General features: G+C 64.2%; 1 protein-coding gene across 1 annotated transcript in view; it reads left to right on the top strand.

Moving 5' to 3' along the window:
* The window catches only part of KIRREL3 (kirre like nephrin family adhesion molecule 3), a 107,353-nt gene that overhangs the window by 34,342 nt on the left and 61,308 nt on the right, over nt 1-11,703 (top strand). Inside the window, exons 3-4 of the mRNA XM_068167268.1 lie at nt 9,704-9,861; nt 10,727-10,877. Coding sequence (XP_068023369.1) covers nt 9,704-9,861; nt 10,727-10,877 — 309 coding nt within the window. The remainder of the gene's footprint in view (nt 1-9,703; nt 9,862-10,726; nt 10,878-11,703) is intronic.

Here is an 11,703-nt window from a genome sequence, read left to right as displayed (position 1 = left end):
GCTTCAAACTCTTTTCTCTCAGGATGAAAAGACAGAGAAGCCAAGCAAGGAGAATTTGTTGCTGTTCATTAACCAATATGAAAAGGAAGGGAAATAGAGAAGGAAGAAAGCAGGAGCTGGAGCAGACCCCCCCCAGGAGCTGCCCCCCTCCTTCAGCCAGCTGCTGCTGGGAGCTGCTCTCAGATCTCAGCCTCTGCAGGCTGGGGAGGGACAGATCCTGCCTGCTCCACAGAGGTTCAAAGCCCTGAGCCTTGCTGGCAGCCCCAGCAGAGCCCTGCTGCCTGCTCCTCACCCACACCTTGGCTCTTGCCTCCTGCCACAGCTGCCCCAGGGCCCTGCTCTGCTCCCTGCAAAGGAATGGCCCCAGGCACCTGAGGAAGCACTGCTGGGGGTGGGGGGGCGTGGAGTGGGGGTCCTGGGGTGCTCACCCAGCAGAGGTGTCCCCAGCACCCAGGAGCTGTTGGTCTGGTAGAGGCCAGGAGCTTCCAAGGGAGCTCAGTGATGAAGAGCACGGAGAGGAAGTTTGGGAGATTGGGACTGATCCTGCCCTTGGCTCACAACCACCCCAGCAAGGCTCCAGGCTGGGCCAGAGGGGCTGCAAAGTGCCCAGCAGGAAAGGCCCTGGGGGTGCTGGGTGGCAGCAGCTGGAGAGGAGCCAGGGGGTGCCCAGCTGGGCAAGAAGGCCACCAGCAGCCTGGCCTGGAGCAGCAATGGTGTGGGCAGCAGGAGCAGGGCAGGGATTGTGCCCCTGGGCTGGGCACTGCTGAGGCCACCCCTGGAGTGCTGCCTTCAGCTCTGGGCTCCTGGCTGCCAGCAGGAGCTGGAGAGGCTGCAGCAGGGCCAGGGAAGGGCAAGGGAGCTGGGGAAGGGTGTGGAGAAGAGGGCTGGGGAGGAGCAGCTGAGGGAGCTGGGGGTGGTGAGGCTGGAGGAGAGGAGGCTGAGGGAGACCTCCTTGCTCTCTGCAGCTCCCTGCAAGGAGGCTGGTGCCAGGTGGGGCTTGGGCTCTGCTCCCAGGGAACAAGGGACAGGAGAAGAGGAATCCCAGAAGAGGATAAGGGAATGATGAATTGTTTTGATTGGAAGAGAGCTTCCAGACCCTGGAGCCCAGCCCTGAGCCCAGCCCTGCCCCAGGGCACCACGAGACCATGGCCTCAGCACCACAGCTCCAGGGCTCTGGAACCTCCCCAGGGCTGGGGACTGCAGCACTGCCCTGGGCAGCCTGGGCCAGGCCTGGACAACCCTTGTGAGGAAGAAATTGTTCCTCATGTCCCACCTGAACCTCCCCTGGGGCAGCTAAAGGCACTTGCTCCCAGGTGCTAAATGGCTGATTGCAGCTCAGGCTGCACTGGGAGGGATGGAGAAGCTTCCAGGATGTCAAATCATGGCTGAGAGAGGTGGAGAAGTGCAGTGTGGGATGAACAAAGGCTGCCTCCAGCTCCTCTCCCTGCTGTGTTTGCCTCCAGCTCCTCTCCCCCCTGAGGCTGCCTCCAGCTCCTCTCCCTGCTGTGTTTGCCTCCAGCTCCTCTCCCTGCTGAGGCTGCCTCCAGCTCCTCTCCTGCTGAGGCTGCCTCCAGCTCCTCTCCCTGCTGAGGTTGCCTCCAGCTCCTCTCCCTGCTGAGGCTGCCTCCAGCTCCTCTCCCTGCTGAGGCTGCCTCCAGCTCCTCTCCCTGCTGAGGCTGCCTCCAGCTCCTCTCCCTGCTGTGTTTGCCTCCAGCTTCTCTCTCTGCTCTGTTTGCCTCCAGCTCCTCTCCTGCTGAGGCTGCCTCCAGCTTCTCTCCCTGCTCTGTTTGCCTCCAGCTCCTCTCCCTGCTGAGGCTGCCTCCAGCTCCTCTCCCTGCTGAGGTTGCCTCCAGCTCCTCTCCCTGCTGTGTTTGCCTCCAGCTCCTCTCCCTGCTGAGGCTGCCTCCAGCTCCTCTCCCTGCTGAGGCTGCCTCCAGCTCCTCTCCCTGCTGAGGCTGCCTCCAGCTCCTCTCCCTGCTGGGTTTGCCTCCAGCTCCTCTCCCTGCTGTGTTTGCCTCCAGCTCCTCTCCCTGCTGTGTTTGCCTCCAGCTCCTCTCCCTGCTGAGGCTGCCTCCAGCTCCTCTCCCTGCTGTGTTTGCCTCCAGCTCCTCTCCCTGCTGAGGCTGCCTCCAGCTCCTCTCCCTGCTGAGGTTGCCTCCAGCTCCTCTCCCTGCTGTGTTTGCCTCCAGCTTCTCTCCCTGCTCTGTTTGCCTCCAGCTCCTCTCCCTGCTGAGGCTGCCTCCAGCTCCTCTCCTGCTGAGGCTGCCTCCAGCTCCTCTCCCTGCTGTGTTTGCCTCCAGCTCCTCTCCTGCTGAGGCTGCCTCCAGCTCCTCTCCTGCTGAGGCTGCCTCTAGCTCCTCTCCTGCTGAGGCTGCCTCCAGCTCCTCTCCCTGCTGTGTTTGCCTCCAGCTCCTCTCCCTGCTGAGGCTGCCTCCAGCTCCTCTCCTGCTGAGGCTGCCTCCAGCTCCTCTCCCTGCTGAGGTTGCCTCCAGCTCCTCTCCCTGCTGAAGCTGCCTCCAGCTCCTCTCCCTGCTGAGGCTGCCTCCAGCTCCTCTCCCTGCTGAGGCTGCCTCCAGCTCCTCTCCCTGCTGTGTTTGCCTCCAGCTTCTCTCTCTGCTCTGTTTGCCTCCAGCTCCTCTCCTGCTGAGGCTGCCTCCAGCTTCTCTCCCTGCTCTGTTTGCCTCCAGCTCCTCTCCCTGCTGAGGCTGCCTCCAGCTCCTCTCCCTGCTGAGGTTGCCTCCAGCTCCTCTCCCTGCTGTGTTTGCCTCCAGCTCCTCTCCCTGCTGAGGCTGCCTCCAGCTCCTCTCCCTGCTGAGGCTGCCTCCAGCTCCTCTCCCTGCTGAGGCTGCCTCCAGCTCCTCTCCCTGCTGGGTTTGCCTCCAGCTCCTCTCCCTGCTGTGTTTGCCTCCAGCTCCTCTCCCTGCTGTGTTTGCCTCCAGCTCCTCTCCCTGCTGAGGCTGCCTCCAGCTCCTCTCCCTGCTGTGTTTGCCTCCAGCTCCTCTCCCTGCTGAGGCTGCCTCCAGCTCCTCTCCCTGCTGAGGTTGCCTCCAGCTCCTCTCCCTGCTGTGTTTGCCTCCAGCTTCTCTCCCTGCTCTGTTTGCCTCCAGCTCCTCTCCCTGCTGAGGCTGCCTCCAGCTCCTCTCCCTGCTGAGGCTGCCTCCAGCTCCTCTCCCTGCTGTGTTTGCCTCCAGCTTCTCTCCCTGCTCTGTTTGCCTCCAGCTCCTCTCCCTGCTGAGGCTGCCTCCAGCTCCTCTCCCTGCTGGGTTTGCCTCCAGCTCCTCTCCCTGCTGAGGCTGCCTCCAGCTCCTCTCCCTGCTGTGTTTGCCTCCAGCTCCTCTCTCTGCTGAGGCTGCCTCCAGCTCCTCTCCCTGCTGAGGCTGCCTCCAGCTCCTCTCCCTGCTGAGGCTGTCTCCAGCTCCTCTCCCTGCTGTGTTTGCCTCCAGCTCCTCTCCCTCCTGAGGCTGCCTCCAGCTCCTCTCCCTCCTGAGGCTGCCTCCAGCTCCTCTCCCTTCTGTGTTTGCCTCCAGCTCCTCTCCCTGCTGTGGCTGCCTCCAGCTCCTCTCCCTGCTGTGGTTGCCTCCAGCTCCTCTCCCTGCTGAGGCTGCCTCCAGCTCCTCTCCCTGCTGTGTTTGCCTCCAGCTCCTCTCCTGCTGGAGATGCCTCCTGCCTGGGTGGGCCCTGGGTGAAGATTGCATTGAGCAGTGCTCTTCCCAGCCTGCCTCAGGGCTTGTGCCTGCTGACATCCTTGGCCTTGGTGCTGCTGGGGAGGGCTCCAGGGCAGCTCCCAGCAGGGAGATGTGGTGCAGGACCCAGCCAGGGCAGCGCAGGCAGGGCTCAGCCCAGAGGGGAAGGTTTGATCTGGGCACCAGAAGCCTCCTGGGTGTCAGACTCCAGCAGGAGTGATGAATGAAGGCCTCAGAAAGAGACAAATCCCCTACCAGGGCCCAGACCTGTCAGAGCCCTTCCTCACTCCCATCTCCTCAGCACCCTGGGGCTGCCCAGCAGCTGGACTCGAGCAGCATGGGGGCTCTGGAAGGGCAGGAACCACATCCTGCCTGAGCTGCCTCTCCAGACTCGGCACAAGGAAGGCATCCTTCGTGCTGAGGGGGAGGAGAGCCTGGCCCAGGCTGCCCAGAGAGCTGGGAGCTGCCCCATGGCTGGCACCAGGGCAGGTCAGGCTGTTTGGGGCTGGGAGCAAGCTGCTGTGCTTGGGGATGTCCCTGGGGGCTGCAGGGGGTTGGACTGGATGAAGCTGGAAGGTGCCTGCCAACCACTCTGTGACTCTCACCCCCCCAGATCCTCCCACAGCAGTGCTGGAGAAGGTCCTAAGCCCACTGCCAGCTGCAGGGTGGCAGCAGATGCCCTGAGTGGCTGCTGAGCTGCAGCTCCCCCTGCACCAAAGCCTCACTGCAGCCCAGGCTCTGCTGCAGCCAGCAGCCTCCTGTGGGCAGGCTGAGCCCCCCTTGGAGCTGAGGGGTCTCAGGGGGGGCTCCTCACAGCCAGGGCTTTGTGTCCTGAAGCTGCAGAGGCCGTGGGGCTGTGCAGACCTTGAGCTGAGCAGGGCAGGATGGCTGAAGGCAGGAGGCTGCCTGGGGGGCTGGGATCGATGCTCAGCCTTATCTCCCCCCCGGGCTGGGCCCAGCTGCTGTGCAGGGAGCCCAGGCCAGCCCAGCCCCCCCAGGAGGCAGCACAATCAATCACAGCCTTCCCTGCACTGCCCAAGGCTGGGGCTGCTCTGAAGCTGTTATCAGGCAGCAGCAGCTGGAGGAGGTTCAAGCTCACAGCCAGGAGCTTGCACTGCCCTTGGCTGCCCTCCTGTGCCACAGCCTTCCCTGGCGCCCCCCCAGCCTTCCCCCAGCCCCTTCCTGAGCTCACTCACACTGTGCAGAGGGAAGCTCCCCCCCAGCTCTCAGGTCCCCTCTTTGAAGGGGTCCCCCCCAGAGCCAGATCCATTGCTGCAGCCTCCTTCAGCAGCCACAAGTGCAGGGCTGGGTGGAAAGGAGGTTGTGAGGCAGGAATCCTCCTGGGCCCTGCTTGAAGCCCCCCCAAAGCGTCCTGAGAGCAAGGGCTGCAGCCTGGGGGTTGCACAAGGGGTTGCTGTGAGGAGCAGGAGGCTGCAAATGCCTGGCTGGAAACAAAGCAACCCAATGCCCAGGGAGGAGATGGGAAGGGCAAGCAAAGGTGGGAGAGCCAAGAGAGAGCTCTCAGCCTCTGCTCCTGCCAGAGCTGCTCCAGGCCCCTCAGCAGCTTCTGAGGAGCTGCTCCTCCAGTGCCTCCAGCTCAGAGCATTGGCTCTGCCTGCAGCCCCTGCTCTCCTCCCCAGCCCCCCGTGGCTGCTCTGCCTGTTCTGAGCCTCTTCCAAACTTGGCCTCACTGAGGAGCATCCAGGAGGAGCAGAGGAGCCTCACACACCTCAGCTCCAGACATTCTGGGCTGACCTTTCCCCTTTGCCTGCTGGAGTCCAAGGGAGCTGCTGTAGGAATACCTCACGAGAAGGAGCCTGGCCCCAGCCTCTTGCCCCAGCCTCTAGCCTTCTGCTAGCCCAGATCCCAGCATGGAGGGGGTGGGAAGGGGCCCCCAGAGCTCCCCCAGCCCAAGCCCTGCTCCAGCAGGGCACCCCCAGCAGCTTGCCCAGGGGGGGTTGGAAGCTCTCCACACCAGGACACTCCACAACCTCTCTGGGCAGCCTGCTCCAGGCCTCCAGCACCCTCCCAACAAACAACTTGCTCCTCCTCTTCCCCTCCAACCTCCTGGCCTCCACTCTCTGCCCACTGCCCCTTGGCCTGGCCCTGGCCACCACTCAGCAGAGCCTGGCCCCAGCCTCTTGCCCCCCAGGGGCCCTTCAGCTCTTGCTGAGCATTGCTGAGCATTGCTCTGGGGCTGCTCTCCTGCAGGCTCTCAGCCCCAGGCCTCTCAGCCTTTGCTCCTGCCAGAGCTGCTCCAGGCCCCTCAGCAGCTTCCCAGCCTCCCCTGCACTCTCTCCAGCACTTCTCTGGCCCTCTGCAGCTGGGCAGCACACAACTGCCCCCAGGGCTCCAGAGGTGGCCTCAGCAGGGCAGGCCAGAGGGGCAGCACAACCTCCCTTGCCCTGCTGCTGCCCACACTCTGCTCCATGCCCCCAGCACAGCCTTGGCTTTCTTGGCCACCTGGGCACACTGCTGGCTCCTGTTCAGCTGCTCTCCACCACTCCCCCCAGGTCTCTTTCTGCCTGGCTGCTCTCAGCCATTCTGCCCCCAGCATCCTTCAGCCTGCCCAGGCTCAGCTCCCTTGGGCCAGCAGAGCTCAAAGCAGGGGCAGATGCAGACTGAACGTGGAGGGACAACAAAGAACCTCTCAGCTCCTCCTGTAGCTGCTCAAGTGAGTCCCTGGGACAGGTCTTTAAGAGCTTCCAGTACAGCACAGGCCCAGGAGGAGGAGCAGAGGGCTGGAGCTGCTCTGCTCTGCAGACAGCCTGAGAGAGTTGGGGTTGTGCAGGCTGCAGAGGAGAAGGCTCCCAGGAGACCTTCTGGTGGCCTTCCAGGATCTGCAGGGGGCTGCAGGAAAGCTGGGGAGGGACTTTGGAGGGTGTGAGGGAGGGATAGGAGTGGGGGGGATGGAGCAGAACTAGGAGTGGGGAGATTGAGATTGGCTGTGAGGAAGAAGTTGTTGCCCAGGAGGGTGGTGAGAGCCTGGCCCAGGCTGCCCAGGGAGGTGGTGGAAGCCTCCTGCCTGGAGGTGTTTGCAGCCAGGCTGGAGGTGGCTGTGAGCAACCTGCTGTGGTGTGAGGTGTCCCTGCCCATGGCAGGGGGTTGGAGCTGGCTGAGCCTTGAGCTCCCTTCCAGCCCTGGCAGCTCTGTGGCTCTGTGCAGTCTCCATCCCCTGCCTCCCTTCCCAGGGTGGGTGTCCCAGCAGGAGCTGGAGAGGCTGCAGCAGGGCCAGGGAAGGGCAAGGAAGCTGGGGAAGGGTCTGGAGAAGAGGGCTGGGGAGGAGCAGCTGAGGGAGCTGGGGGTGGTGAGGCTGGAGGAGAGGAGGCTGAGGGAGACCTCCTTGCTCTCTGCAGCTCCCTGCAAGGAGGCTGCAGCCAGGTGGGGCTTGGGCTCTGCTCCCAGGGAACAAGGGACAGGAGAAGAGGCAATGGCCTCAGGTTGCCCCAGGGGAGGTTCAGCTTGGCCATGAGGAACAATTTCTTCTCCTTGAGGGTTGTCCAGGCCTGGCCCAGGCTGCCCAGGGCAGTCCCCATCCCTGGAGGGCTTTGGCAGCCCTGGGACTGTGGTGCTGAGGCCATGGCCTGGTGGTGCCCTGGCAGGGCTGGCTCAGGGCTGGCTCAGGGCTGGCTCAGGGCTGGAGTGGAGGCTCTCAGAGCTCTCTGCCCACCAGAGCAATTCTGTGGCTCTGTGGCTGTGAGCAGCTCTTGGGCAGAGCAGAGCCAGGCAGGGCAGCAGAGGTGGAAGGTTCTCCCTCCCTGCAGGATGGGAGCACAGCCTCCCCTCCAGCTCCATTTCCCATCTCCTACCATGCTGGGGGGGGTTCAGAGAGGCTTCAGGGAGCTCAGTGGGCAAGGGGAGGCCACACTGCTGGCCCTCACCTCCCCCTTGCCTGCCTGCTGCCCTCCTGCTCTGCAGCTTGGAGCAGCAGCCCTGCCCAGGGGCTGTGTGGGAGCAGCAGGGCCAGGCCCTGGAGGCTCTGTGATGAGGATGCAGCCTCACACCAGGCTGCCAGGGCTGAGGTGGCTTCAGAGCAAGGTTGAGGTCTTAAACACCTCCCTGACATCCCCCAGCAGAATCCTCTCTCCCAGAGGCAGAGACTTCTAAGGCTGCTGGTGGGAAGAGGGAACCTGCCCCAGTGAGAGGAGCTGCAGCAGCTTCTGTGCAGGGTGGCAGCAGCCCCCAGGGGGGAGGGAAGGCAGGAGGGGAATCAAAGCAGAGCTCCAGGGCTCCTCCAGCCCTCCCTGCCGGCAGAGCCCTCTTCAAAGGCAGGAGGCCATGCTGCTGACACCCAGAGCAGGCTCTTCCCCCTCCCTGAGTGCAGCAGGGGATGCTCCACATCCATCTCCTGCCCTGCTCCTCCACACCACCTCTGCACTCCAAGCAGCAGGGGCAGAGCAAAGCCTCCCAGCCCCCAACACCTGAGCCCAGCAGCAGCCACTTGAGTTGCCTGGGGAGGTGCAGAAGGGCAGAGGCAGCTCACAGCCCTCCAGCCCTCACCTGCCCCTGCAGCTCAGCAGCAGCCTGGCCCTGAGCTCTTGGAGTGTTGAGCAGCCTGGGGTGGCTTTGCCTACCATGGGCTTGAACCTTCCTCTCACTGCAAAGCTCAGGCAAGCCAGGGCCAGCTTCTGCCACTGCAGTTCCACTCTGGGGCACAGCTTGCAGGTGAGGAGCCAGAGGCAAAGTGGCTCTGAGGTGCTGAGCTGGGGCTGGATGCTGCCATGGCTGTGTCCTAGCTGCCTGCAGGGGGCTGCTTGGTCCCAGACCAGTGCTGGATGCTCCCAGACCAGTGCTGGATGCTTCCAGACCAGTGCTGGGTGCTCCCAGACCAGTGCTGGATGATCCCAGAGCAGTGCTGGATGGTTCCAGACCAGTGCTGGATGATCCCAGACCAGTGCTGGATGCTCCCAGACCAGTGCTGGATGCTCCCAGACCAGTGCTGGAGGGTCCCAGATCAGTGCTGGATGGTCCCAGACCAGTGCTGGATGATCCCAGACCAGTGCTGGATGCTCCCAGACCAGTGCTGGATGGTTCCAGACCAGTGCTGAATGGTCCCAGACCAGTGCTGGATGATCCCAGACCAGTGCTAGATGGTCCCAGACCAGTGCTGGATGGTTCCAGACCAGTTCTGGATGCTCCCAGACCAGTGCTGGATGCTCCCAGACCAGTGCTGGATGCTCCCAGACCAGTGCTGGATGGTCCCAGACCAGTGCTGGATACTCCCAGACCAGTGCTGGATGATCCCAGACCAGTGCTGGATGGTTCCAGACCAGTGCTGGGGGGTCCCAGATCAGTGCTGGATAGTGGATGGTCACAAACCAGTGCTGGAGGGTCCCAGACCAGTGCTGGAGGGTCCCAGACCAGTGCTGGATGGTTCCAGACCAGTTCTGGATGCTCACAGACCAGTGCTGGATGGTCCCAGACCAGTGCTGGATAGTGGATGGTCACAAACCAGTGCTGGTAGATCACAGACCAGTGCTGGTGGATCACAAACCAGTGCTGGTGGGTCCCAGACCAGCCCTGGTGGATCCCAAACCAGCCCTGGTGGATCCCAAACCAGCCCTGGTGGGTCCCAGATCAGTGCTGGTGGATCACAAAGTAGCCCTGGTGGATCACAGACCAGCCCTGATGGGTCCCAGACCAGCCCTGGAGGGTCCCAGACCAGTGCTGGTGGATCAGAAACCAGCCCTGGTGGATCACAAAGCAGTCCTGTTGGGTGCCAGACCAGTCCTGGTGGGTCCCAGCCCAGCCCTGGAGGGTCCCAGCCCAGCCCTGGTGGGTCCCAGCCCAGCCCTGGTGGGTGCCAGACCAGCCCTGGAGGGTCCCAGCCCCGCCCTGGTGGGTCCCAGCCCAGCCCTGGAGGGTCCCAGCCCAGCCCTGGTGGGTGCCAGACCAGCCCTGGAGGGTCCCAGCCCAGCCCTGTTGGGTCCCAGCCCAGCCCTGTGGGTCGCAGGGAGCCCCAGGCAGGCGGGCTGGGTGGCAGGCAGTGACTGTGTCTGCTGTGTGCTGTTGCCCTGCAGTGCCCCCGGACGACCCTGTGATCCTGGGGGGTCCAACCATCAGCCTGAGGGCAGGGGACCCTCTGAACCTGACCTGCCACGCCGACAACGCCAAGCCCGCCGCCTCCATCAGCTGGCTGCGCAGAGGGGAGCTCATCAGCGGAGCCTCCTACTCCAAGGTGAGGCAGGAGGGGTGGCCCAGGGCTCTCCCCCGGCTCAGAGGGGAGCTCCAGGCCTCCCCACGCAGCCCCCAAGCCCCCAGGGCAGCCCCTGCAGAGCTGAGGCTCTCAGCCTGCATCCCCCCACGGCGCCTGGCTGGGGGAGAGGAGCTGCCGAGGGACCCAGCTGGGCTCTGCTCAGAGCTCTCTGCTCACAGCTGCCTGCAGTGCCCACTGCAGCCCCCACGACCCCACCTGCCTCCCTCAGGCTGTCTGCAGAGCAGAGCAGCTCCAGCCCTCTGCTCCTCCTCCTGGCCCTGCTCTGGACACCTTCCAGCCCCTCCAGAGCCTTCCTGGCACAGAGGCTCCAGAGCTGGCCCCAGAGCTGCAGCTGTGGGCTCAGCAGAGTGGAGCAGAGGGGCAGAATCCCCTCCCTGGCCCTGCTGGCCACACTTCTCTTGCTGCAGCCCAGGCTCTGCTTGGCTCTCTGGGCTGCCAGTGCTCCCTGCTGGCTCCTGCTGAGCTTCTCCTCCCCCAGCACCCCCAAGCCCAGCTCCCTCAGCTGCTCCTCCCCAGCCCTGCTCCCCAGACCCTTCAGGAAAGACATCAAGGGGCTGGAGCAGGGCAAGGAAGCTGCTGAAGTGAGAGGCCCCAAGCTGAACACGGGACACTGAGCACAGACTCCACAGCAGAGCCAAACGTTGGCTCCCTCCCAGCAGCTGCAGGAGCAGGACCTGCTCCTGGCCTCCCCCAGCAGAGCACAGCCTGGCAGTGCCCGGGGGGGGGGGAAGGTAGAGTGGAGCAGGGGGGAGGGAAGAGCAGAGCAGAGCAGGGGGCAGGGGGAGCAGCTCCCCCCCTCTGCTGAGCTCCATTTCTGCTCCCCCAGACCCTGCTGCGTGATGGGAAGCGGGAGAGCATCATCAGCACCCTCTTCATCGGCCCCTCGGAGGTGGAGAACGGGGAGAGCATCGTCTGCAGGGCCAGCAACAAAGCCATCCCCGGCGGCAAGGAGACCTCAGTCACCATCGACATCCAGCGTGAGTGCCCCCCCGGGGCGGCCCCCGGGCACAGGGCAGCCTCCCAGCACCCCCCCAGCAGCTCTGCCCGGAGCACAGGCTGAGGGAGCCGGGGCTGAGCTGCCTGCAGGGGAGGAGGCGCCAGGGGCTGCTCAGAGCTGCTGCCAGGAGCTGCAGGGGAGACAAGAAGGCTGCAGAGGGATCCTGCAGAGAGGGTGCAGAGGGATCCAGCAGGGAGGCTGCAGAGGGATCCTGCAGGGAGGCTGCAGAGGGATCCTGCAGGGAGGCTGCAGAGGGATCCTGCAGGGAGGCTGCAGAGGGATCCTGCAGGATGGCTGCAGAGGGATCCTCCAAGAAGGCTGCAGAGGGATCCTGCAGGGAGGCTGCAGAGGGATCCTGCAGGATGGCTGCACAGGGATCCTGCAGGGAGGCTGCAGAGGGATCCAGCAGGGAGGCTGCAGAGGGATCCTCCAAGAAGGCTGCAGAGGGATCCTGCAGGAAGGCTGCAGAGGGATCCTGCAGGATGGCTGCAGAGGGATCCTGCAGGGTGGCTGCAGGGGGATCCTGCAGGGAGGCTGCAGAGGGATCCAGCAGGGATGCTGCAGAGGGATCCTGCAGGATGGCTGCAGAGGGATCCTGCAGGATGGCTGCAGAGGGATCCTGCAGGCAGGCTGCAGAGGGATCCTGCAGGATGGCTGCAGAGGGATCCTGCAGGATGGCTGCAGAGGGATCCTGCAGGGAGGCTGCAGAGGGATCCTCCAAGAAGGCTGCAGAGGGATCCTGCAGGCAGGCTGCAGAGGGATCCTGCAAGGAGGCTGCAGAGGGATCCTGCAGGAAGGCTGCAGAG

This window comes from Melanerpes formicivorus, unplaced genomic scaffold (assembly GCF_026170545.1).
Source record: "Melanerpes formicivorus ecotype bairdi unplaced genomic scaffold, bMelFor1.0.p_v2 SCAF_114, whole genome shotgun sequence".
Lineage (NCBI taxonomy): Eukaryota > Metazoa > Chordata > Aves > Piciformes > Picidae > Melanerpes > Melanerpes formicivorus.
This window is presented reverse-complemented; position numbering and strand designations above follow the sequence as displayed.